At 41.3% G+C, this 22,870-nt stretch overlaps 1 protein-coding gene across 3 annotated transcripts in view; it reads left to right on the top strand.

Moving 5' to 3' along the window:
• The window catches only part of NRP1 (neuropilin 1), a 158,735-nt gene that overhangs the window by 44,731 nt on the left and 91,134 nt on the right, over positions 1-22,870 (top strand). For all 3 annotated transcript variants that reach the window (XM_010349043.3, XM_010349044.3, XM_074405253.1), the window contains one exon: positions 19,744-19,925. In XM_010349043.3, coding sequence (XP_010347345.1) covers positions 19,744-19,925 — 182 coding nt within the window. The remainder of the gene's footprint in view (positions 1-19,743; positions 19,926-22,870) is intronic.

Genomic DNA, 22,870 nt, shown 5'->3' with positions numbered 1-22,870 from the left:
TCTCTCCTTGGATGTTTTGACGGGTTATTGTAATCTCTTCTGAAATTGAATTTCAGTTTGTTTCAATAGCATTTCCCAGTAAATAGAAGTGACTCTGGTATCTCGTTTGTGAATCTTGATGTCATAATCGGAGGTAACTGAAGCGTGCACAAGCCACAGAGACTTATGACATGTTTTTAAACAAGGATTGACTGATATGAAACTAATTGAACAAAAGCTGGAAATCAGATTCCTCCAAGGAACTTTGCACAGAATACAGGGTCTATCATAATGGCACTGAGTTTGACTTTAAAAGTGGCATGTTCGAGTCTCTTTATTTTCCTGAAGGAGTTTAGGAGTGAGTGACTGACAGGCAAGGTTGTGACCCAAGGACCAGAGTTAATCATCTGACGACTGAAATTCATACTTTGTCCATCCTGTGGTTTGGATTAACCAGGGTCAGTCATCCCCTCGTGCCTTGGTGGCCCCTCTGAATGAAAAAAAAAAAAAAAAAAAAAAAAAAAAAACACAAAAAACTCTTAGTAACAAAGGCACACAAAATGAGCTCCAAATGACAGCGTTTTGCATAAACTAGCACAGATTTGGAAACTTTTTATTTTGTAAATTAATCTTCTGTAGACAGCATGGTAATCTTTTACATTTCTGCTCGAGCATGCACAAATATATGCACACATAGACGTATCCTATATAGGCATGCCATATATCCTCAGGTTGCAAAGTGGCCGCTGGACTTATATTCCGTTTCAATGGAAGTTAGATACTAAAAGGGAGAAGTAAAAGAACAAAACCTGTAATTTACATATCTAAGCTATACAAGAGACCAGGATTATTAAAGCAGGGTGCACAATGCGCCTTAGACCCTGGATTTAAAGTAGGGGGAGAAAAGCATTTATAGATAAGAATTTGAAATTCAAATGAGCGAACAAGCAGTCCGTCTAAAATGTTGGCCTCCACAGAGGCTGACCTTCCGTACAAAAGGTGGCGGATTTTTATTTTCAGGCACTAAAGAAAAGAGAATGCATGGTGTGTCCTGCACTCAGATTCGTGATAACGATAAAACGTACCAAAGCTTTTGATGCTTGGCGCCTAATTGAAGGAAGCAGAGGAGAGTGGTAAAGTAAGGAGTGAACATAACCAGGAGAATAATTAACAGCTTCATTAGGCAAAACTTACCATTCGTCTGTGTCTCTAACACACGCTAATGTCAGTTGGATTGAAACTTGATGTGGAGCAAATTTCTTTAAAAGATAATGAATCGCTATTCTTCAAGGAACAATTTGAAATGCGTAAATGTCACCCTTATTTATAACACCACCAGGAATGGCAGGAAAGTTGAGATCTAAACATTTTATTTCTCTAAACAGGAATCGTGAGGACCTGGACCTCGTTAGAGCTATCACTCCACCTGTGGAAACTAAAACAGATAGGATTGATACAAGCACCCAGGGATTTATAGACGTGATACTTATTATCACTAATAGGCATTAGGTAACGAAATCCCAGAACGTCCTGGTGAGACTAAGCCCCCTAAGTATTTGGCACACCCTTCTGAAGAGATGTTGTTGTCATTACAGCGATTTTAATAAGGTTTAATGTAATTGGAACAAAAGCAGTATACCCCGACATGCTTTGAGTTTTCCCAGAAGTGATTTATAGAAAAAAAAAAAATTCTGATAGTATAAAGTGTCCTCTTTCAGAGCTAGTTCTTCAGTGATTTAGAAGATCCTGTTTAAATGCTGTTGAAAGTATAAATATAAAACCGTTTGACGACCTGGGCTACACAGTGGTTGTTCTAGTTTGTCTTGTAGGCTCATTTTCTCCGCAAGTATGAACTTAATCCCATGGAAACAGTATTGTTTTTGATTCTCAGAAAAATTCAAGGTAAATAGGAAGATATTTCTTACCTAAAAGTATAAATTGTATCAGGGAAGTAAACAAGGCACACAAGACCCTGTAAAAATAGTTGTAGTGGGGCCGGGTGCAGTGGCTCACGCCTGTAATCCCAGCACTTTGGGAGGCCGAGGCGGGTGGATCACGAGGTCAAGAGATCAAGACCATCCTGGTCAACATGGTGAAACCCCGTCTCTACTAAAAATACAAAAATTAGCTGGGCCTGGTTGTGCGCGCCTGTAGTCCCAGCTATTCAGGAGGCTGAGGCAGGAGAATTGCTTGAACCCGGGAGGCGGAGGTTGCAGTGAGCCGAGATCGCGCCATTGCACTCCAGCCTGGGTAACAAGAGCGAAACTCCGTCTCAAAAAAAAAAAAAAAATAGTTGCAGTGCAACATTTGGCAAATCTGATTACTTGGCTCGTACTGCCTAACTAAGGGTTTTATACATTCAAGTAGAGGAACACTTAGAGGTGACTGAGTATAAGAAAAGCTTCACGGAATAAATGAAGCTTGGGGTGGGCTTTGAAAGAGTGGGATTTGAATCAGCAGCAGTAAGAAAAAAAGAAACTTCTAGGAAAGGGATGCTAGAAAAATTCTCTACAGTTATCTTTAGATGAGAGACACTAGGCTCTTGCCTTTGTTCTTCAAAAGAACTAACATGCCAGGCCAGGTGCTGTACCTGTTGTCCCAGCTACTCAGGAGGCTCAGGTGTGAGGATCGCTTGAGCCTAGCAGCTCTGGGCTGTGGTGCACTGTGCTGATGAGATGGCCACACTAAGTTTAGCATGGATAATGGTGACCTCCTGGGAGCAGGGGACCAACAGCTTGCCTAAGGGGGGTTCAACTGGCCCACGTTGGAAATAAAGTGGGTCAAAACTCCCATGCTGATTAGTAGTAGGATTTGCCTGTGAACGGCCACTGCCCTCCAGCCAGGGCAGCATAGCGAGAGTCCATCTCTAAGAAATGAAAAAAGAACTAACACTATCCTATCAATAGTAACTGGGTAGGGACTTGGGGCAGAAACCCACCCACAGGACTAGTCAGGGCATGCCTTTTTCTGTTTAAGCTTCAAAATGAAAATTCTGTGGCCAATACCTGGATCTACATTTGACCTCCAGGTCACGTTCTAATTTTCATTTTACCCTGACATATATCTACTAGGAAATGTATTTTATTTTTTAAGACCGTCCCCAAAGTTTACTTTAACCAGATTTAGATACCATTCTTTACCAAGTCTGGGTTAGAGTAAGAAGGAAAGGCACCGTGTTGTTTGCAACCCAGAAAAGCTGGGGCTCACACTCTGTCTTGAGACAGCTCTGAAGTAGTGAATGGGCTAAGCGTGCTGGAGAGACCGTGACAGCCAAGCTGCTACGGAAATGTCCTCAAATGATCTTCAGCAGACACAGTGTCCGTTTCACTTACCTTCTCCATAGCACCCATGCTATTGATTGATACACTAGTCACAGGCACCAAGGTCCAGACCCAAGGATGAGGCATCAACTCTGTTTATACCGTTCCTTCCACTCCAGACACCGCTATGGGACTCTGGGTGAAGACTGCAGGAGTTAATTCAGCAGACTCACTAGTCACGCGAAGAATTGCTCGTGAAACCCACAGTCCTAACAAGTTGACAAGCTGTCCCAAAAGTGATGGGGACATAGCTGCACGTGTCCTGTCATGTGTAACAGGACACTACTTATTCATTCTTTCTTTCTAAGCCTCTAAAATAATGACAAGCATAAAAGCTCTTTCAGCTTTTCAGAAAAATGGGCTACGAAAATATAAGCTATTACTACTTTTTTTCGCCAAAAATTGTATATGTTGTACGTGCTAAGAATACTTTCCTGTTTAATTGCAAAGCTTCATGAGAGTAGAAATCAGAGCTTTTGCCAGTAGTCTTCTACCACGTGTATGGAAAATTGCCAGGGAAGAAATCAATATTATTACTGTTCAAATATTTGCACAGCCTGTGTTTAACATGCCTGTCACACATTAACAAGAAAGTATTTTTGAAGACATTGGATTTAAAGAAGAAAACTTAGAAAAACATCGAGTTGAAGTTATTATTTTTAATGATTGCCAAATTCAATGTTACTTCTGCTTCAGTAGTATTTGAGCTGTTAACCTGTGTTTTTGAGTGTATAGTCATTGGTGAATAATTGAGGAGGAATTCCTTAGTAAGTAATGGATATAAAGGCCATTTGACTTTGAAATTTACAAAATGCCTATTTTAAGGCTACAATATTTATGAAGGTTATGTGTGTGTTTAATTAGGGAAAATGGGTATTTTGCCTATGTCTGGGAAGGAGGATTATTACAATCTAAGTCATTAAGAAAAGCCCCTTGAATCAATGACATTTTTACAGTGCAGCAATAATCTTACTATATTACACACATGCAAAAATGTTAAATGGACTATAAGATTTGGCATGAAATTGCCTAGTTGCATGAGGAGGTGGGAAGAGAAAATTCAGCATAGCAATTAAACAGTTATAAAAATAGGCGTGTTCTCTGTCCAGAATTTGGAGTTCTTGGCTGGCATGCCCAGTTTGTAAAGGAAACGTCAGCAGAATAAGTTCATTCTGTGGCATCAGAACACCAGCCCTCAAAATAGATGTGGAAATGCTTGTGTTGAATGGTCACTCAGGCATTTCTTTGGCTCTCCAGTGCTTGGGGCCGTCTATGGGAGACCTGGATCCGCCCTTCCTTCTGCCCTGCACCTCTCTCCATTTCCTGGACCCTTGCTCCAAAGAATGATGGGAATATCTTCATTCTCTTCACAAGACTCTACCTCTAGATTGCGTGGTCCCAGATTAATGAGACAGACAGAGGCCGGAGGATGTAGGAATGGAGGGAAAAGGAAGGCGTTCAAGGGGTGAAAACACAGAGCGGAAGTCCAGCCATCCATCCTTCCCTTTGTGACACAGGCTTCCCACACGTATTGCAGAGCCTGTGAAATACATACACACTTTTCAGAGTGCTTGCCATCCCTGTCTTGCTAAAATAATAACCTCTCACCAAACGTCATGCAATTAGAGAAGCCGTTTCTTTGCTTATCTGTGTTTGGGCCTGTTTCTTAGATGTCAGTCTAATAAATGAGTTCTTTAAATTTTTGTCTTCTCATAATACCGTAAAATTAGAAACTCATCATGGGGAAGTGAAATCGTGGGGCAGATAACCGCAGGGCTGTGGTGTGGAAGAGGAATTAAATGCAGTCTTAGGATCGGTGGGTAGGAGGGGCATTAAATACAGTAGAAACAATTGTTGAGGGAACAGATTGAAGATGAAGAAAGGATGACCTGGAATAATCGCCCAGGGGTCAAAGATGCGATGAGCTTCCTGCTGGACTCAGAATTCTCCCTTCCTCTATGCTTTTTTTTTTTCTTTTTGAGATGGAGTCTCACTCTCTTACCCAGCTGGAGTGCAGAGGCTCGATCTTGGCTCACTGCAACCTCTGCCTCGCGGGTTCAAGCAATTCTCCTGCCTCAGCCTCCCAAGTAGCTGAGATTTCAGGCACCACGCCTGGCTAATTTTGTATTTTTAGTAGAGACGGGGTTTTGCCATGTTGGCCAGTCTGGTTTCAAACTCCTGACGTCAGGAGATCCCCCCTCCTCAGCTCCAGAAGTGCTGGGATAGCAACGCTTCACCCAGCCCGCTTCCTGTACGATTTTGAGCAAGGCTGAGAAATCCTGTGGTAGGAATCTCAAATTAGAAATGGATTCCAGTGATCACAAAAAACCTCTCATCATTGCCTAGAAAAATGAGATGTCATGATTTGTCTTTCATCAGAATACGGTGGTAAGTTCTGATTCTTCTATTATAACCGGATCTGGAATATCATTCGACTCCCTTGAGTGTTCTGGGCTCCAGTTTTCCCATCTGTAAAAGGCAACCTGGGTGTCCTATATCTCCTCACTGTAAAACGTTGCTTAGTCCTATTCACGGCGGTCACCTTAGAGTTAAGGTGGTAAAACCAAGATCTTCTTGACGGCTGCTCTCAGAGAGACAAACTAGAGGAAAACAAGCTAAGCGCATTTGTCAGCCGTGGTTGAGCGTTTACCAAGTATAGGCACAATCTTAGGTATCAGCATTGTTCTTGTTTAGCCAGAAACAGTTGCAAAAACAGTCTTTCAAAGCACTGAGTCAAATTAAATCCTTACCATTGAAGGCAGAAGAGGAGAAAGAACTAGACTGCCAGATTTATCTCTGTCTTGCCCAGTCTCAAACTCCTGACCTCAGGTGATCCACCCATCTCGGCCTCCCGAAGTGCTGGGATTACAGGCGTGAGCCACCGTGCCGGGCCATCTGTTCTCAATTGTATGTTTTCATCTACAGAGCTGATTCTCTCCCTGGATTTTTTATTGCTTCTGATCTGTGCTTGTGCAAAGTAAGCAACTTTTCAAAATAGCACATAGCAAGCGCTTCACGGAGGCACCAGTTCCATAGGTATTTTGTCATAAAAGGTTCATGTGATCAATGAGATTGGCATAGGTTGGATTAAACCAAGTTAATTTAGGGTTTCATAACTGTGGTGCTTCTCAGAGCCTTTAATTTACTGTTATACATTGTGAGTATTTATGAAAAGAACATTATTTGCAGCATTTCCCAAATTTCAAAAAAAAAAAATTATCTTGAAGTATTTTGTAAGACAAGTAAGAGAAAGGGAGTAAACACAATAGATTAGAAAGTGACGAAAACAATAATATGACCTGGGCAATTTGTCATAAAGGAAAAAAAATAAGAATTAATGAACTATCTGAAATATGGGGTTTTTTAAAATATGACAGTTTCAGAGACCTGCAATGTTTTTAATAAGTTTCAACTGGAAGGATTCCCAAAAGGCCCGTTTTACTGTACATTTTTAAATAAGCACTTAGATGCCCCCAAATAATTCAAGAACTAAAATGCTGTAAAGTGGGCTCGTTCCTATCTCTTCCTGTGACTTTATCTACACTATCAATCCTCTTAATAAATTTGTATGCATAAAGTACAGTCAGCTGCAGCTGTCCACATTAAAGGTATTCAAAGACTTTAAGCTGCTTAAATACAGTAAAAAGCTAAATTATTTTATATATTCTGTTTTTTAGTTTAAAAAAAAAATCCCCTTTTTTCTGGAATAATAATCAGTCAAAAAAGGTAAAGAACAACATTCTCTCTCTTTGCCTACCTGCCTTGTTGTCACAGCTGAGCCTTAAGTATTATCGGGGGAACTTTTTGTACCTTTCTCTGGGAAAGAGTGCATTTGGGCATGCTTGCTTTATGCCACTTTTTATTTTACTGAACTTGACCCTGTTCCATTTTTTTTCCTGTTAGGCTTGCCAGAAAGTTATCTTGGGATTCAGAAGCACTTTAGATGGTAGGATGGATGTTATATGTTCCCCTTGTTGAGTTTAATTCATATTCGGCCGCAGGGCCCATTTCGGCAAGCTGTACCTTTGTATGGTCATATGGTTAAACTTAGCTGAGAGGGGCTACCGGTAACGTTTACAGCCAATGCCTTCCTTTCTTCTAAACACAATTACTCCTTAAGATCCATATAAATCATGAGGTTACCTAAGTCATTACAATCCTTTCTTCTCTCCATGAGCTTGTTCTTAATATAGAGGTGGTTAAGATTTGCCATACACCAATTCATTAGTCTGTAAGGAAGGTCAGTGAAAAGATGAAAAATCACGTAAACTACTGGCTAGCCAATAAACAAAGATTCTCTGAATCTTTTATTTTCACATGTTGTCAGATAGAAAAAAGCTCTGGTTGACATCTGAAGTATTATCGTACATCCATGGATTATTTCTCATTATATAAATTATTCACTGTATTACAAATTGATTGGGGCATATAGAGAATATTTGGTAGGCTAGTAAGACTAATAGAAGTTCAGTAGTGTGGAGCTGATATATCCGCCTTCTGACTTAATAGAATTTCAAATAATGAAAAAATGAAAGCGGACACATATTCTAAGCATGAATGTATCAGACTCTAAAGATGATTTATAGCAAACAGTATGCTGCTTTCAATAAACATTGGAAATTAAAGAAAAGGAAACTCTCTAATACATGATCTGTTTTTTTCATGTACATTTCATTCTAGCATCATAAATACATTAGGTACATCTCTAAAAGATGCATATTTCTTGGTTGTGGTTAGCTTAGTGGTTTGTACTTTAAGGAAACCGGAAGGGTTTATTGAACAAAGTAACACAATTTTGACTTAGGTCTGTGCCCACTGGCTGTCTTAAAGTTTAGCCCAAAAAGGAAGAAGCATCTCACTCATGTCAGTCGACCCATTTCTCTTGAACATTTTTTGCTTCCTACTTTTCAGGAAAGATGACTGGTCATTTCAGTGTAAAGGACTTCCCTACTCCAGAATAAAGAATCTCCCCTACTTGATGCTGAAAATGGTCTATGGTAGTTACCGGGGGAAAAACAGAAAAACTTTAAAAAATAAATCCCATCTTTAATTCCTACAGCTTTGACTAGCAAACTACCTCGATCCCTACTGAATAATTACTAATTAATCAGGAGGATTAAAAAAATCTCTTTAAATTAGCACATTAGGTCCTATAACATAAAACAGAATTATTGCTTCATTTCTTGTTTCCAAAGAATTACAAAGAAATTTTGAGGATCAAGATTTTGTGATACAGTAACCCAGACACACCGCCTTTCCAGAACTGGAAATTGCACCCTAGTGCCTCCCAATACCAATTAAGCAGGCTTTTTGAGCAAATTCAGCACCGCACGCTAATAGCACTAATCCAGCTGCACTTCATTAAATCAGTTGGGTACATCGATGGAAACACTTAACGGATTTCATGATTTAAAAAAAAAAATACCATGGTATAAATAAATCGCTTTATTTAACTCCATTACCGAAAATGGCTTTCATTGACTAAACTTTGGGAGCAATATTAGGGCAAGACTGACTGTCATTCCAAATAGTATTTTTCAGAATATCAGTCTATGGTCCTATTCTGAGAGTTAGTTATCGTTTAAGTGGTAGAGTCCCCTGGGAGATAACAATACCTACATTTCCCAGACTACCTAAACTGCAGCCTGTTTTGACCCGGTAGTACACACTGTGGAAGACGAAGCTCTTCTGCATTTGGTTTTAAATGTATTTGTTTCTTTCCTTCTCTGCATATCCCAACCTCGCTTGGAAAGGGACCGCTGAACCCCTACAAGCATTGTGACGGGCATGATTTTATTTATTTCTCCCTGGGATTATCAGGCTAATCATCACTGTGTCCATTTTACAGATGAGCCACTGAGACTCACAGAAGTCAGTCAGTGACCTGTCCAGGGTGCAAGTCAGTGGCGGTGTGAGGGGCAGACTGACTGAGATCACAGTCATCCAGTTTTGGCTGACCTCACTGCCAGATGTCAGGCAGGTGTCCCCTCCTTTCCTCACTGTCCCCATGACACATTGTGAGGTATTAAAGATGGTGACTCTTCTTAAGGGCGGAGACGTCTTTTGGATCAGAGGGGCAGGAGTGGCCCCTGAGCTTGGGAACAGAGAACAGAATCCAGTTCTTATGGTCTCAGCCTTCTCTCTGTTTGACTGTGATTTTAAAAAAAAAAAGAAAAAAGAGTCCGTTTACTTAAAAAAAAAAAATTACCTTGGAGACTGGGCATGGTGGCTTACACTTGTAATCCCAGCACTTTGGGAGACCAAGATAGGCAGATTGCTTGAGGCTATGAGTTTGAGACCAGCCTAACCAACATGGTGAAATCCTGTCTCTACTAAAAATATAAAAATTCTCTGGTATGGTGGTACATGCCTGTAATCCCAACTACTTGGGAGACTGAGGCAGGAGAATCACTTGAACTTAGGAGGCAGAGGTTGCAGTGAGCCGAGATTGTGCCACTGCACTCCAGCCTGGGCAACAAAGTGAGACTCTATCTCAAAAAAAAATATATATATATATATATATATAATAATATATATATATATATATATATATATATAATATATATATATATTCCTTTGGAAGTCTGCATGGAGAGGAGCAGAGAGAGGACAATATTCTTTTTTCTTTCTTTTTTTATTTTTTTTCAGCCAAAGTCTCACTTTGAGACAAACTCTCACAGGCTGGAGTTCAGTAGTGTGCCATCTCAGTTCAATGTCCCAAGTTAAAGTGATCCTCCTGCCTCAGCCCCCCAACAAGTAGCTGGTACTTCAGGTGAGCTCCACCACGCCGGGCTAATTTTTGTATTTTTGGTAAAGACGGGGTTTCACCAGATTGCTCTGGCTGGTCTCGAACTCCTGAACTCAAGCAATCCGCCCACCTTGGCATCCGAAAGTACTGGGATTACAGGTGTAAGCCACAGCGCCTGGCAGCGAATATTCTTTATAGGAAAAAAACCTTAAAGGTAAGGATATAATGACTTAAAGCAATAAGAAGGAAGTAAACAAAATACCTCATTTATCACTTCTTGATTGCTGGACTTGCTATATAAACTCTTCTTGAGACAATCCATGAAAGTAAATCTTATTTTTTTTTCCCTGAAGAACAGTGGAAAGTTGGCAAGGAGCAAAAATTTTCTATGAAATAGGGAGGTGAACAAGTTGTAAATGATGTTAATATTTTCCAGATGGCCCAGTTTTACTTGGGAATTGGGTTTATTGTAATTAAAGGCATGTGAATTTTCTACAAATACTGAACTTTGCAAGTCTGATACTAGAAGATTCCATCACTTCTGGAGCAGAGTTATTTTAGGGGAGGCGTTCCTTCCCTTCCGTTTAAATGCATCCTTGGGTTTTGTAATCTCAGCTAAATCAGAGAAATATTTTCCCATGTGAAGGGTAGTTTTTAAAAAAAATCTTCCTGGACAATAAATCTTAATTATGAAATGAAACTCCTCAGAAACCAGAAATTTAGATGCCAAATATTTTTCCATTAACGTTATATATTTTGATCATTATTTGACACCATATGCCTTGAATTCTTTGATACATTTATTTTTGAGTGAAGCTGATAGCACTTTTCTGAATCTAGACGTGTGTGCTGGGCAATCTTGGAGCTTCTGGTTTTGCTTCAATCAGGAGAGTGTGGCTCAATCCATTCTCCTGCTTTCCGATTCATTATGGGCAATCCCTGCAGGCTCAGAGCTCCCAAACCAACAGCCACTGTGGCGAGAGGACATTGAAACAGCCTCTGCCGTCACTTGCTCCACACTGTGCCCTTGCCTTTACCCTGGACCCGACTGCCCTTCGCTCCATCAGGTGAAGGAGCAGCTGATCCCTCCTGCCTTTAGTACCCATCACAGCTTTCAATCTCCACATGTCCTAGCAAAGCCTGGTCTTAGTGGTAGGCAGAATACCCAGAGGGTCCCCAAGATCTGCAGCCCCTCATATGCAAACACCTTCTCCCAGTTATTCAATCAAATACGAATCTAGGAGCTGCTGCAAAGGGGTTTTGCAGATTTAATTAGGGTACCCAATTATCAGTTGACCTCAAGAAAAGGGAGATGATCCTGGGTGAGATGACTTCATCCAGTGAAGGGACTGAGCTTTTCCAGAAGCCTGTGGAAGCCTGAGACGAATGTGATGCTAGGGAGATTGTCGACTGCTGGCTCTGAAGATAGAGAGGATCTGGGAGCACCCCCAGCTGGCAGCCAGCAAGAGGGTGGAGGCTGCCGCCCTGCAGCTGCAACAACCTGAACTCAGTGGTATGAGCTTCCAGGAGGAGCCCCAGCTCCAGATGAGAATGCAACCCAGCCAGCACCTCAGTTTCTACCCTGTGATGCCCTGAGCAGGGAATCCAGCCAGGTCATTCCAGACTTCTGACCTGTACGTCCGTGAGCTAAGAACTGTGTGTTGTTTCAGGTCACTAAGTCGGTGATAATTTGTTACTTTGCAATAGGAAACCGATAGTCCACGATCTGCTAGACATTTATTGCGTTAGTTTTTCTCCTTCCAAGTTGGCCTCGACTAATCATCACCCATGACAGCTCTCAGATTCCCATGCACAATCAGTTATTATTCCTTTGCATTGCTACAATGAAAACCACTTATAATCTCTTTTAATTTTTCTTATAAAGTTTCTTCTTTGATATTTTATTTTTTTTTCTTCACTTTTGTAACAGCCTTGTTTTCTGGGACTATAAACTCTTGTACCTGACCTGTGATTACCTAACTATCTAATCAATTAATCATCAGTTTTCTTAGTGATAATAAAATTATTGATAGTCATTTTGATGACCCCTGAGGCATTACAAAGGCTTAAAGGTAACATTTTTCATGTGTGAGATTAGCTTTGTGAACTTTACTGTGCTTTGATTACTAGAGAACTGGTCGTCTGAGTATATTTATATGGAAACCTTTTCTAAACTGAATCAAAGGAAGATGTTAGGTGGACTATAGGGGATTGGAATTTCTTGGAGGAGAATACCCTGGAAGCCTTTGGACAAGCTCCCACTCTGTGGGATTTTGAGGAAGACAGTATAAGAAAAGACAAATGTTTCTGCAAATATATATATATTTTTTCCTGCAAAAGAAGTGAGGACTTGGTGTCCCATTTAGTCAGTGAAGCTGGTTGCCGGACAGAGGGTTTAGCTTAGGTACATCCAGAAGCTGCTGATGGATGTCAAGTTGCCTCTCTGGTCTTCTTAGCACCACGTTCTTCCCGGCTCTGTGGCTTGGGTCCAAGCAGCCCAGGAGATCATCCCTGAAATTTGCAACTTGTGTTTATTTTGGAGCTATGCAGACAGCAGAAACCTTGGATCTTCTCATCTACTCATAGATGGAACCCGAGTTTGGATGATAAGACTGGTGAAGAAATTCCGTGGTGGGGAAATGGAAAGGCTACTAGATAATTACTCTACTACTCAAATGAATGGGATTACTAATAAGTCGTAGGTGGTTACCCCAACAGAAAAATAAATGCCTCCTTCCACCCTGACAATGTTGACAGCGTATTGTGTGGTGCAAATGTGCATAAATACATCACAAAGTATAGAAAAGTAATGCTATGGTTTACAAGTTAGATTTGTGGGGTATGTCAAAAGGACTACAAGAAGTAAGAAAAACGGAGTGAGAGGAACTGTCATAACAAGTGAAAATAAGCCCTGGATCAAAGACATATGTCCCACAGTCCTGCTTATAATACAGAGAGCAAATTGGAAGATAGATACATAGATAAATGAATGAAGGAATGAATGAATGAATGAAGTGAATAAATAAATATGTGTGAAAAATACATATATAGGAAAAATACGTTATTTTTTAAAAAGAAAAAAATTACTTTATAAACTTGAAACTATGACAATATAATAAAGCAATATTTATTATTATTCTTTAATATTCCATAGCCTGTGATTTTATATTTTGTACAGATTTAGAATGGCCTTCACAGAAATCTGGCATTTACCATATGCTAGGAGCTGGAAGGGCAATAGCCAGGTCATGGCCCAGGCTCTCTGGGCCTAGGGATTCTCTGGCAATGCCTTGAGGCTCAGGCCTCATAGCTGCTCTGAAGCTGGGCATTGTCACCAAGCTGGTGGCAGTGCTGGAGGCAACCAGACCTTCCCTGGGGCCACCCGTGATCAGGCCCACAGTGGTGGTGCTGGGAAGGAAACCAAGTAAGAGCCGCCATGCAACCCTCGCCAGGAGCCAACCTTGTTTCCTCTCGGTCTTGCAGGCTGATCTTTGTTTCCGGTAGTCATGAAGTCCCAAGCTGTCCCAGGACAGCTCTGGCAGGAAGCCCACTCAGTGGGACTCACCAGATGCCAGTACTGCTCTCTGTGTCTGTCTCTCTCTGTCACATACACTCACACATGCACCGATTATATCATAAGCATTTTCCACTGATTATATTTACCTGTTATATAAAAACTTGTTGAGCATTTTTTAAAAATTTTTTTTAGAGATAGGGTCTTGCTCTGTTGCCCAGGCTGGAGTGCAGTGGCACAATTACAGCTCACTGCAGCCTCAAACTCCTGGGCTTCAGTGATCCTCCCACCTCAGCATTCCAAATAGCTGGGACTACAGCCACAAGCCACCATACCCTGTTAAGTTTTTAAAAAATGTTTTGTAGAGAAGGGGTTAGACCCAAGCTGATCTCGAATTAGGGGACGTATGTCTTTGATCCAGAGCTTATTTTGTCTTACTTCTTATAGTTCTTTCAATAAAACTTTGTTCACATCAAGATGCTCTAAGCACACAGAAAAATCTATGAGGTATTAGTTTATGAGGCAATTATCTAGCAACAATAACCAGTGGAAAAAAGTGAGTCACCAATAGTTAATGGCTAATTCTAAAATAAGGCCACACCCATCCCCCCAAAAAATATGAAAGGGAGTAACTAGAGCAGGTATTGGAATCAACCTTGCCCCAAAGTAGGCAATATTAAAAGCATACAAAGTATCTCATTGCTTCTCTCTCTCTCATTCCTGGGAGCGGCAGTGCTCCCCCCAGCTCGGGGCTCTTTCTAGGCTATCACCTGCTCCCTGCCTTTCTGGGATCATTACAAAGACTAAATTAGATAATACATGTGAGAGCATGCTGACATGGCAATCCTTGCACGAGGTCAGGTGTTCTTGCCAGCCTTTCAGGAAACAGGAGATCAAATCCAATTCATGTTAACTTTCTGCTCCTAATAATAAATATCGCACGGAGCATCTCATTGATCCAGTGGTTTAAAAAGCGCCAATCTTTGGTTGACTTCCAACATCGTGTTTGTCTTGACTGAAAAAAGGAAAATAAGGCAAGCAGGTATTGATTTGTTTATTTATACATAGGTAGTGCTTTTCAAAATAACTTTTACCCGATTATAAAGGACTACTTGGCCATTGTAAAAATTTTGAAAAATACAGAAATGGATAAGGAACATAATCTCACTACCCAGAGATTACCACCTAACGGCTTGGCTGGTTAGTTCCTTTTAGCGTTTTTTTTTTCTGTATATGAATAAGAATTGAGAATATACTATATATAGGGTTTTATGTTCTGATTTTTTACTGATAATATCATAAGTATTTTTCTTGTTATTTAAGAAACTTTTGTTGAGCATGCTTTTGTTTTGTTTTGTTTTTTTAATTTTAGAGACAGGATCTTGCTCTGTTGCCCAGGCTGGAGTTCAATGACACAATCACAGCTCACTGCAGCCTCATTTTCCTGGGCTCAGTGATCCTCCCACCTCAGCCTTCCAAGCAGGTGGGACTACAGGCACAAGCCACCATACTCTGCTAATTAAAAAAAAAAAAAAAAAATTGTAGAGAAGGGGTTGGGGGTTCTTGCTTTGTTGCCCAGGCTGGTCTCAAACTCTTGGGCTCAAGTGATCCTTTCTCCTCGGCCTCTCAAAGCACTGGAATTACAGGTGTGAGCCAAGAAAACGGGACTGAACATGTTTTTTAGTGGCCAAATAATATTCCATGGTATGAATCTACATAAGTATTTGACACTATTCTGGGTTGTTTCCTTAGAGCAGATTTCTAAAAATTGCTTTTATTAAATTAGAGGCTATGACAATTTTAAGACTTTTCATACATCATGATGAGAACATTGCAAGCAAGCCAGAACCATTAGGGGCTGACTCTCATGTAAAACCACTCAGAAACACAGATGCAGACTCATTGGCTCCTCCTAGCTCCACCGCTGTATATTTTTGCTTCCAAATCCTCTTCCTAACATTCTGGGAGAAAAAAATCCGGTCTCTTCTGGGAGATAGGTAAGTTAATTCTTGGACGGCAGAACAGCAATCGTTTACAGGTTGTTCAGTTTGCAGAGCTATTAATGCCTCATGCCAAATAAACGGAGGAGCCACAGAAACACATTTTTGCAGGTGTAAATTGTGTTCACCAACATCATTTCTCACGCTGGTTTATGACGTCAGGTATCATATTTCCCCATTATTAACGTACATATGCCAGTGGGGGGAGATCCTCGTGGAAGGAGATTAAAAAGACACCACCACCTCAAATCCCCCTTCCTAATAATGTGAGAATGTCCAGAAGCCGTGGGGGCTGGTACAGTAGCTCACAGTGTCATACAACACTCTGTAGAGGATTGGCTTCCTTTCCACCCGCCGGCTCCACCGTAGAGTCAGGGGTCGTTTGTACTCACCAGAGAAAACCTGACTCAGGCAAAGTCACTATTCATCTGTTCAGCACCGCATACCTATAAAGCCTCAGAAACCACTCTTTAGCGACTGAATACATTCCTCATTTTCTCAACACTTTTTCCCTACTTGGCCATTTTCCTAAAGCCATAATTCAAACTTTTCCAAAGAAAAATAATAATCTCTAGGTGATCCTTTTAAGAATTCTTAGAAAGAAATCTTTATTCTTTGAGCACTCTTCTGGGAAACCTGACTTGTGATTACTGTTAGGATTCAAAATGTTTCACTACCTGCATCTGCCCAGATGGCGTGAGCCTGGGGAAATAGGTAGCCCATAAGCTTTTAGCTTGAGGAGCGTGAATTGACGCTCATGAGAACAACCACCTGGTAGATTACACCCTAAAATTGAAACAGCGGCAAAACACCTTTTAATTTCAAAAGGGTTCGGGCGGAGATCTGTCTTTGAGTTACTTGGCAGTAAGTGTTCATCCACTTTACCACTGTTACTACAGAATGGGGAAGGTTTAAGGTAGAAGATTGAAGAAAAATAATGGGAAGACGCCTAAATGAGGAGGTAGGGGTTGGTTGTCTTCTGAATATTTAAAATATTCCACATCATGTTTACATTCCGGGGGTGGTAAATGGGGAGGGTGAGATCTGGGGAGGGACCTTCCCCAGATGGGACCCTTGTCTGTGAGCAGAGAAAAAGACGCCCAGCTTCCAGACCCTGCATAGAACCATGGTGCCCTTTGGACCCATTCACAGTCTCCTTGTGAACTGGAGTGCTCTTTTTCCAGAGCAGGGGCCCAGACAGACAGAGGGGTCAACTTTCTGACCCGTCCTCTAGCTTTTATGAATTAAATTCCTCCGATGCAATTCCCAGCTCTCATCCAGCGGCGGGAACGCGGGGAACGAAGAAGAGCCCAACAGGTGCCTTCACCCAACAGGTGCCTTCACCCAACAGGTGCCTTGGTTCGCACTTTTGCCGGGCTCCGCTGTCGTGACGGGGCATCGTGACATCCCGAGCGGTGCCGTGTTTGCCACACTGGCAGCAGTAACAGAGCAACGTGCAGCCGGCTTCGGGATCGAAATTTGCAAACTAAGGATCCTGGGCCTCGGGCCAATGCAGGCTGGGTGCGTTGCAGTGGTGACATGTTTAGTCTCTAGGGAGGGATGCTGGCACACCAGCTGCATTCCCGGCAGCACCCTTGCCAGCGCGAAACTTTGCGAGCGGAGCTGGTATCAACTCCAGAGGGAGAGGCAAGCTGCTTCCTTAACTTCTTTGGCAGTGCGCTCTCCTCTGCAACTTGTGCGCTGTACACCCTCCTGAATATTTACAAGAGCTGCTATTTGTGATACTCTTTGGGGCCCTGTTGGATAGTACTTGGAAGAGATGTGCTAAAATGATAGCAGTCTTCCAGTTTACAAATTTAACTATAGTATTCCTGAATAATTCAATTTCCTAAAATTGGCACTCAACTGTGCGATGACTTATTTCTTGCTGGGAAGGGATTCTTATCCCACTCCCCAGCCCCCACCACCCCACACATACTTTTAAAAATAGCTTTTACTTTTGCCAAGAGGAACGCCTAGTATTTACTATTGGAGGATATGTGAATTAAAATACCAGCTTCTTTCCCTGTTGCAAGGCACCAGCGCTGTATTAGCTGAGCTCTCTGCTACCTGAGAGGAGCGTATCCTCCACGGAAATGCCCTTAGTTCTTTAGAATGCCTCACCCACCTCTCTTATTTGTGCCAGGAAGGCAACATGAGCTAGAATTTGGCCACTTAGTATTCAGACCGTGTCAGGATTCAAGTAAAAAGCCTATATTGCAGAGCTAGTTGCACCGTGGTCAGGCCAAACACAGTCAACAGTACGAATCACAGTTAAATTATAAGCAAGCGTGGGGAGAAACATGCAGACCGGCCTTGTCAGTGGAGCAGGAGAGATAAAAGGAATGACTCCGTAAATGCCAACTTGTGGGGCTTTAATGAATGCAGAGATGATATTCTTTCCAGCTACATCCCATTGATTGTAAAGGCTAGTTAGGATTTTGAACATAATGGTTACTTCCTCCTCCTCCTCCTCCTCCTCCTCCTCCTCCTCTTCCTCCTCCTCCTCCTCCTCCTCCTCCTTTTCCCCCTTCCCTCTCCTCCTCCTTCTCCTTCGTCTTCTTTTAACATGCAAAGCATTTCCCAAAGTAAGGAGAAATGAACAATACCTCTGTGTATTTCCATAGTCTTGCAAAGGGGCAGTGGTGTTAGCAGGCCAAGTGTCTACTACTGGAAGCATCAGATGTAGCAGAGGAAATGCAGTTAATACAATAATTCACATATGTTAATGCTTAGTTCCATCAATGTCAGCTTTATTTTCTTCTTGATATACACAGAACTGGCACACAGTTTTAACTGATGAGGTAATGTCACTTTTAATTTAGAGAGCCTTAAGCTGTCCACTTTAACTAGTGATATCATCATTGCAGTTGTCTCCTGAGACTTTATGTAAACATAAGTCATGCGTCCCGGGCAGTTTGAGAAGAGATTGTTAAAGATGACATTGGGCATCGTGAAGATTTCCCCCACTTTGATCTCTTTTAAATTGCCAGATACAGTTTATGTTACTGCCATATTTTAGCCATTCCTGAAATTAATATATCCCAGGACTTTTGAACCGAGTTAAGCACAGAAATGAAATACAGGTTGGAAATGAACGCCTTGAAATGTTTTCATGTCATCTCTGGAAGAAAAATGGAAAATGAATCAGATTCTCTGGCTCCTCGGTGACTTGGTAAATAAAAAGAGAAGAGAGAGAAAGCTACTAAGAAATATATAACACCAAATAAACAAAAGCCTCTTGTTTTCCTACGAGACCCTAGTGTATTGGTGATGGCTTTGTACATTTAAAGATAAATGAGATCCAAGTATATCTTATCTCCATGTTAAATTTCCAGTAATATTTTATTGTCACTTCTCTTACTATTTGTATTCTTAGTGTCATTATTAAGCCTGAATTTTACATCTCATCACTTTGGTGATATCAAGTGTTTCTTTCTCAAACAGTGAGATTTCTTTAAAGACTGAAACAGTGATATTACTTTAAAGATTCAGACTAGCGGGTATAAACAAAGTTATTTTCCATTTTTAACTAAACTTTTTCTTGGGAGAAGTTATGTTCTAGGATCCAAGTGTCATTTGAGGGAAGATAATGTGTATTTTAACTATTGGATGTGGCTACTGAGAGACTTTTTTCCAAGAAGCCTGGAGTTTGGTGGAATGCAGTTAAATAGTAAAGAATCTGTTTATTATTCTGTGGCCATATGTTTAGAGGGTCGCTCACAGAAATCAAAGTATTGTTCATAGAAAGCTCCAGCCAAGGAGACATTTTGAATTCATAAAAGAACTTCACAGTTTGAAAAGAATGCATAGCATTATGTATTGACACCCCACCACCATAGACAAAGGAACACAATTTAATAATAGAGGATTGTGCTCATGAGATTTTTCTTTTTCTTTTTAATTGGTTACTTTAACTGACATTGTCGGCGAGTATAATAGACACCATTCTTCTTAATAGTTCTGTGTTGCCAGATGTATACAGACATGATGTAGCCCATTTTAATTACTTCTTTTTGCTAGATTTTTTCCCCCTCCATTTAATGCAGTGATGAATGCAGATAGGACTTTTTTTTTTTTTTCCTGGCACACTATGAAAGATGATGCTGGTGTCTAAATGATTGAAATTAAAAGGGCGTTTCTCATCAACCTCATGTTTTCTTCCCTGTTTGTGTGCGCTAGGTATGACTATGTGGAAGTCATCGATGGAGAAAATGAAAATGGACGCTTATGGGGAAAGTTCTGTGGAAAGATCGCCCCTCCTCCTGTGGTGTCTTCAGGGCCGTTTCTCTTTATTAAGTTTGTCTCTGACTATGAGACACACGGTGCAGGATTCTCCATACGTTATGAAGTTTTCAAGAGAGGTGAGTGCGTAGCTTATGGTGGAACCAGGATGATTAAAAGTTCATTGAGGCTGAGGGCAGTGGCTCATGCCTATAATCCCAACACTTTGGGAGGTCGAGGTGGGCAGATCACCTGAGGTCAGGAGTTTGAGACCAGCCTGGCCAACATGGTGAAACCCAGTCTCTACTAAAAACATAAAATTTCACCGGGCATGATGGCATAGGCTAGTAATCCCAGCTATTCCGGAGGCTGAGGCAGGAGAATCGCTTGAACCCAGGAGGTGGAGGTTGCAGTGAGCTGAGACTGCAGCACTGCACTCCAGCCTCGGTGACAGAGCAAGACTATCTCAGAAAAAAAAAAAAAGTTTATTTAATATTGTTTGATTTAACGAAAGACAGTGAAAAGGAGGACAAGAGTAATGCTTTCATTCTTTTGTAAAATATTACATATCCTCATTATAAAAATGTTGGGAAGTACTTTAAAGAAAGGTAAATTACCCATTGTATGGAGGAAGTATGTTTAAAATTGAAAAAAAAAGTTTCAGCAATCAAAATTGCATCCGTCTGAAGTGTTGGCCAGCGTCAAAAGGCAGCGGTCTCCAACCTTTTTGGCACCACGGACCGGTTTCATGGAAGAAAACTTTTCCACTGACGGTGCTGGGGGTTGGTTTCAGGGTGATTCAAGCACATTATATTTATTGTGCACTTTATTTCTATTATTATGACATTGTAATATATAATGAAAGAATTCTACAACTCACCATAACGTAGAATCAGTGGGAGCCCTGAGCTTGTTTTCCTGCAGCTAGACAGTCCCATCTACAGGTGATGGGAGACAGTGGCAGACACTGAGGCATTACATTCTCATAAGGAGTGCCAACCTGGACCTCTTGCATGCACAGTTCACAATAGAGTTTGCGCTCCTGAGACTTGAACGTGCCACTGATCTAACAAGAGGAGCTCAGACGGTAGAGCCAGCAGTGGGAGGTGGCTGTCAATGCAGACTCTGCTTGCCTGCCACTCACCTCCCGCTGTGTGGCAGTCATCGATGGAGAAAATGAAAATGGACGCCAGTTCCTAACAGGCCACAAACCAGTCTGCGGTCCGAGGGTTGGGACTTTAGTTATAAGGTATACACTCCATAGGCTTTTTAAGAAGCATTTATTCTTATCTGTCGTCCTCAAAAATAAGTTTGATCTATTGTTGATGTCTGATTTTTTTTCATTAAAAATGCATTAGCCAGCCATGGTGGCTCATGCCTGTAATCAGTTCCAGCTGCTCGGGAGATTGAGGCGGGAGGATTGCTTGAGTCCAGGAGTCGGAGGCTGCCATTGAGCCTTGATCGCGCCACTGCACTCCAGTCTGAGCGACAGAGCGAGGCTCTGTCTCTAAATATAAATTTTAAAATAATTTAAAAGTAATAAATTAACAAACATGTAACTTTATCTGGTTGTCACTGTTTTTAGCAACAGCCTATAAATTACTTTGATGTGTGAAATTCAGCCTTCCTATTACTTACATTTTTTTTTGTTGTTGAGACAGAGTCTTGTTCTGTCGCTAGGGGCCAGGCTGGAGAGCAATGGCGCGATCTCGGCTCACTGAAACCTCCACCTCACAGGTTCAAGCAATTCTCCTGCCTCAGCCTCCTGAGTAGCTGGGACTACAGGCATGCACCGCCACACCCAGCTAATTTTTTATATTTTAGTAGATACGGAGTTTCACCATATTGGCCAGGATGGTCTCGATCTCTTGACCTCGTGATCTGCCTGCCTCAGCCTCCCAAAGTGCTGAGATTACAGGCATTAATGTATAGAAAACCAATCCAGGGTCAGAGATTCAAAACTTGAATGTATTGTCTTGGAATACAGAAGAAAGAGCCTCTTTCAACAGATAAAATTCTAACCACATCAATTTCAAAAGCCTTCTGGGTTCGTGATAACTGAGAAAAATGTAAAGGGGAGTCATTAGGGGCTCCTGGAAATGTTTCAAAGATATTTGGCTCTGACACCATATAAATAGGGATAAGTGGAAAGAACTTTCAGAAATGTATCTAAGCACATATGTATTTAGAACACCTTTCATATATTGTATACATACGACATCATTATAAACAGATGGTAGATGTACATATTTTTAGAGATGAAAACTGTTTGACTTATAGAAATCATAGTATACGTGTCTGTATATGTACACACACCCTTCTCCACCTGCTTGCTTACCTGTATATGGCACTCTCAAAGACAAAGTGTCAGAAAAGGGGCTAGGAATAGCCTTTCATCTTCAGCTTTCTTAGACATCTGAAGACAGTTGAAGGAGAAAAGAGAGATCTGTCACTCAGTCATTGAGAATTCTTCGTGTTCCTTCCAAAGGAACTCAGCTCTTTCTGCATGTGTTAAGTCTCAGCTCTACCAAAGCTTCGGGTCCTGCTCTCCAAGCCCATCCTTCAGACTTGAAGCCTTTTTTTGTTCTTTCTCTCCTTGACTTCCCACATCCAATACGGCATCTACTGGTTTTTAACCTTCATTCAGAGGTCTCAAAGACTCAGCTTCCTTTTCATGTCACTGCCATTAACCAAACAGGCCCAAGCTGGGGTCCTCGCATGGGACTTGATCCTGCTCACAGCTTCTCAAACAGGCCGGAAGCCACTGTCCTCAAAACACCCACAATGGCTCTGTCACCCCACCAGGCAAGACTTGAGGTCCTCCCCAAAACTTGGCATCAGTTGCATAAAAATCATTAATATAATTCATTGGTGACAACGTACACACACACACACACACACACACACACACACACACACACATAAATGCACAAGTCATGATTTTTTTTTTTCAAAAGCCATTTAATGATGTTATAGAATTCATGGATTGTTGTTCTTTTGAAAACATAGCCCTTCTTTCAAGATGCAGCAAGTTCAAGTTTTCTGAAAACAAATGAATTACACTAATCGCAGTTTAATGCAACCA

The sequence above is a fragment of the Saimiri boliviensis genome, chromosome 8 (assembly GCF_048565385.1).
Source record: "Saimiri boliviensis isolate mSaiBol1 chromosome 8, mSaiBol1.pri, whole genome shotgun sequence".
Taxonomy (NCBI): domain Eukaryota; kingdom Metazoa; phylum Chordata; class Mammalia; order Primates; family Cebidae; genus Saimiri; species Saimiri boliviensis.
This window is presented reverse-complemented; position numbering and strand designations above follow the sequence as displayed.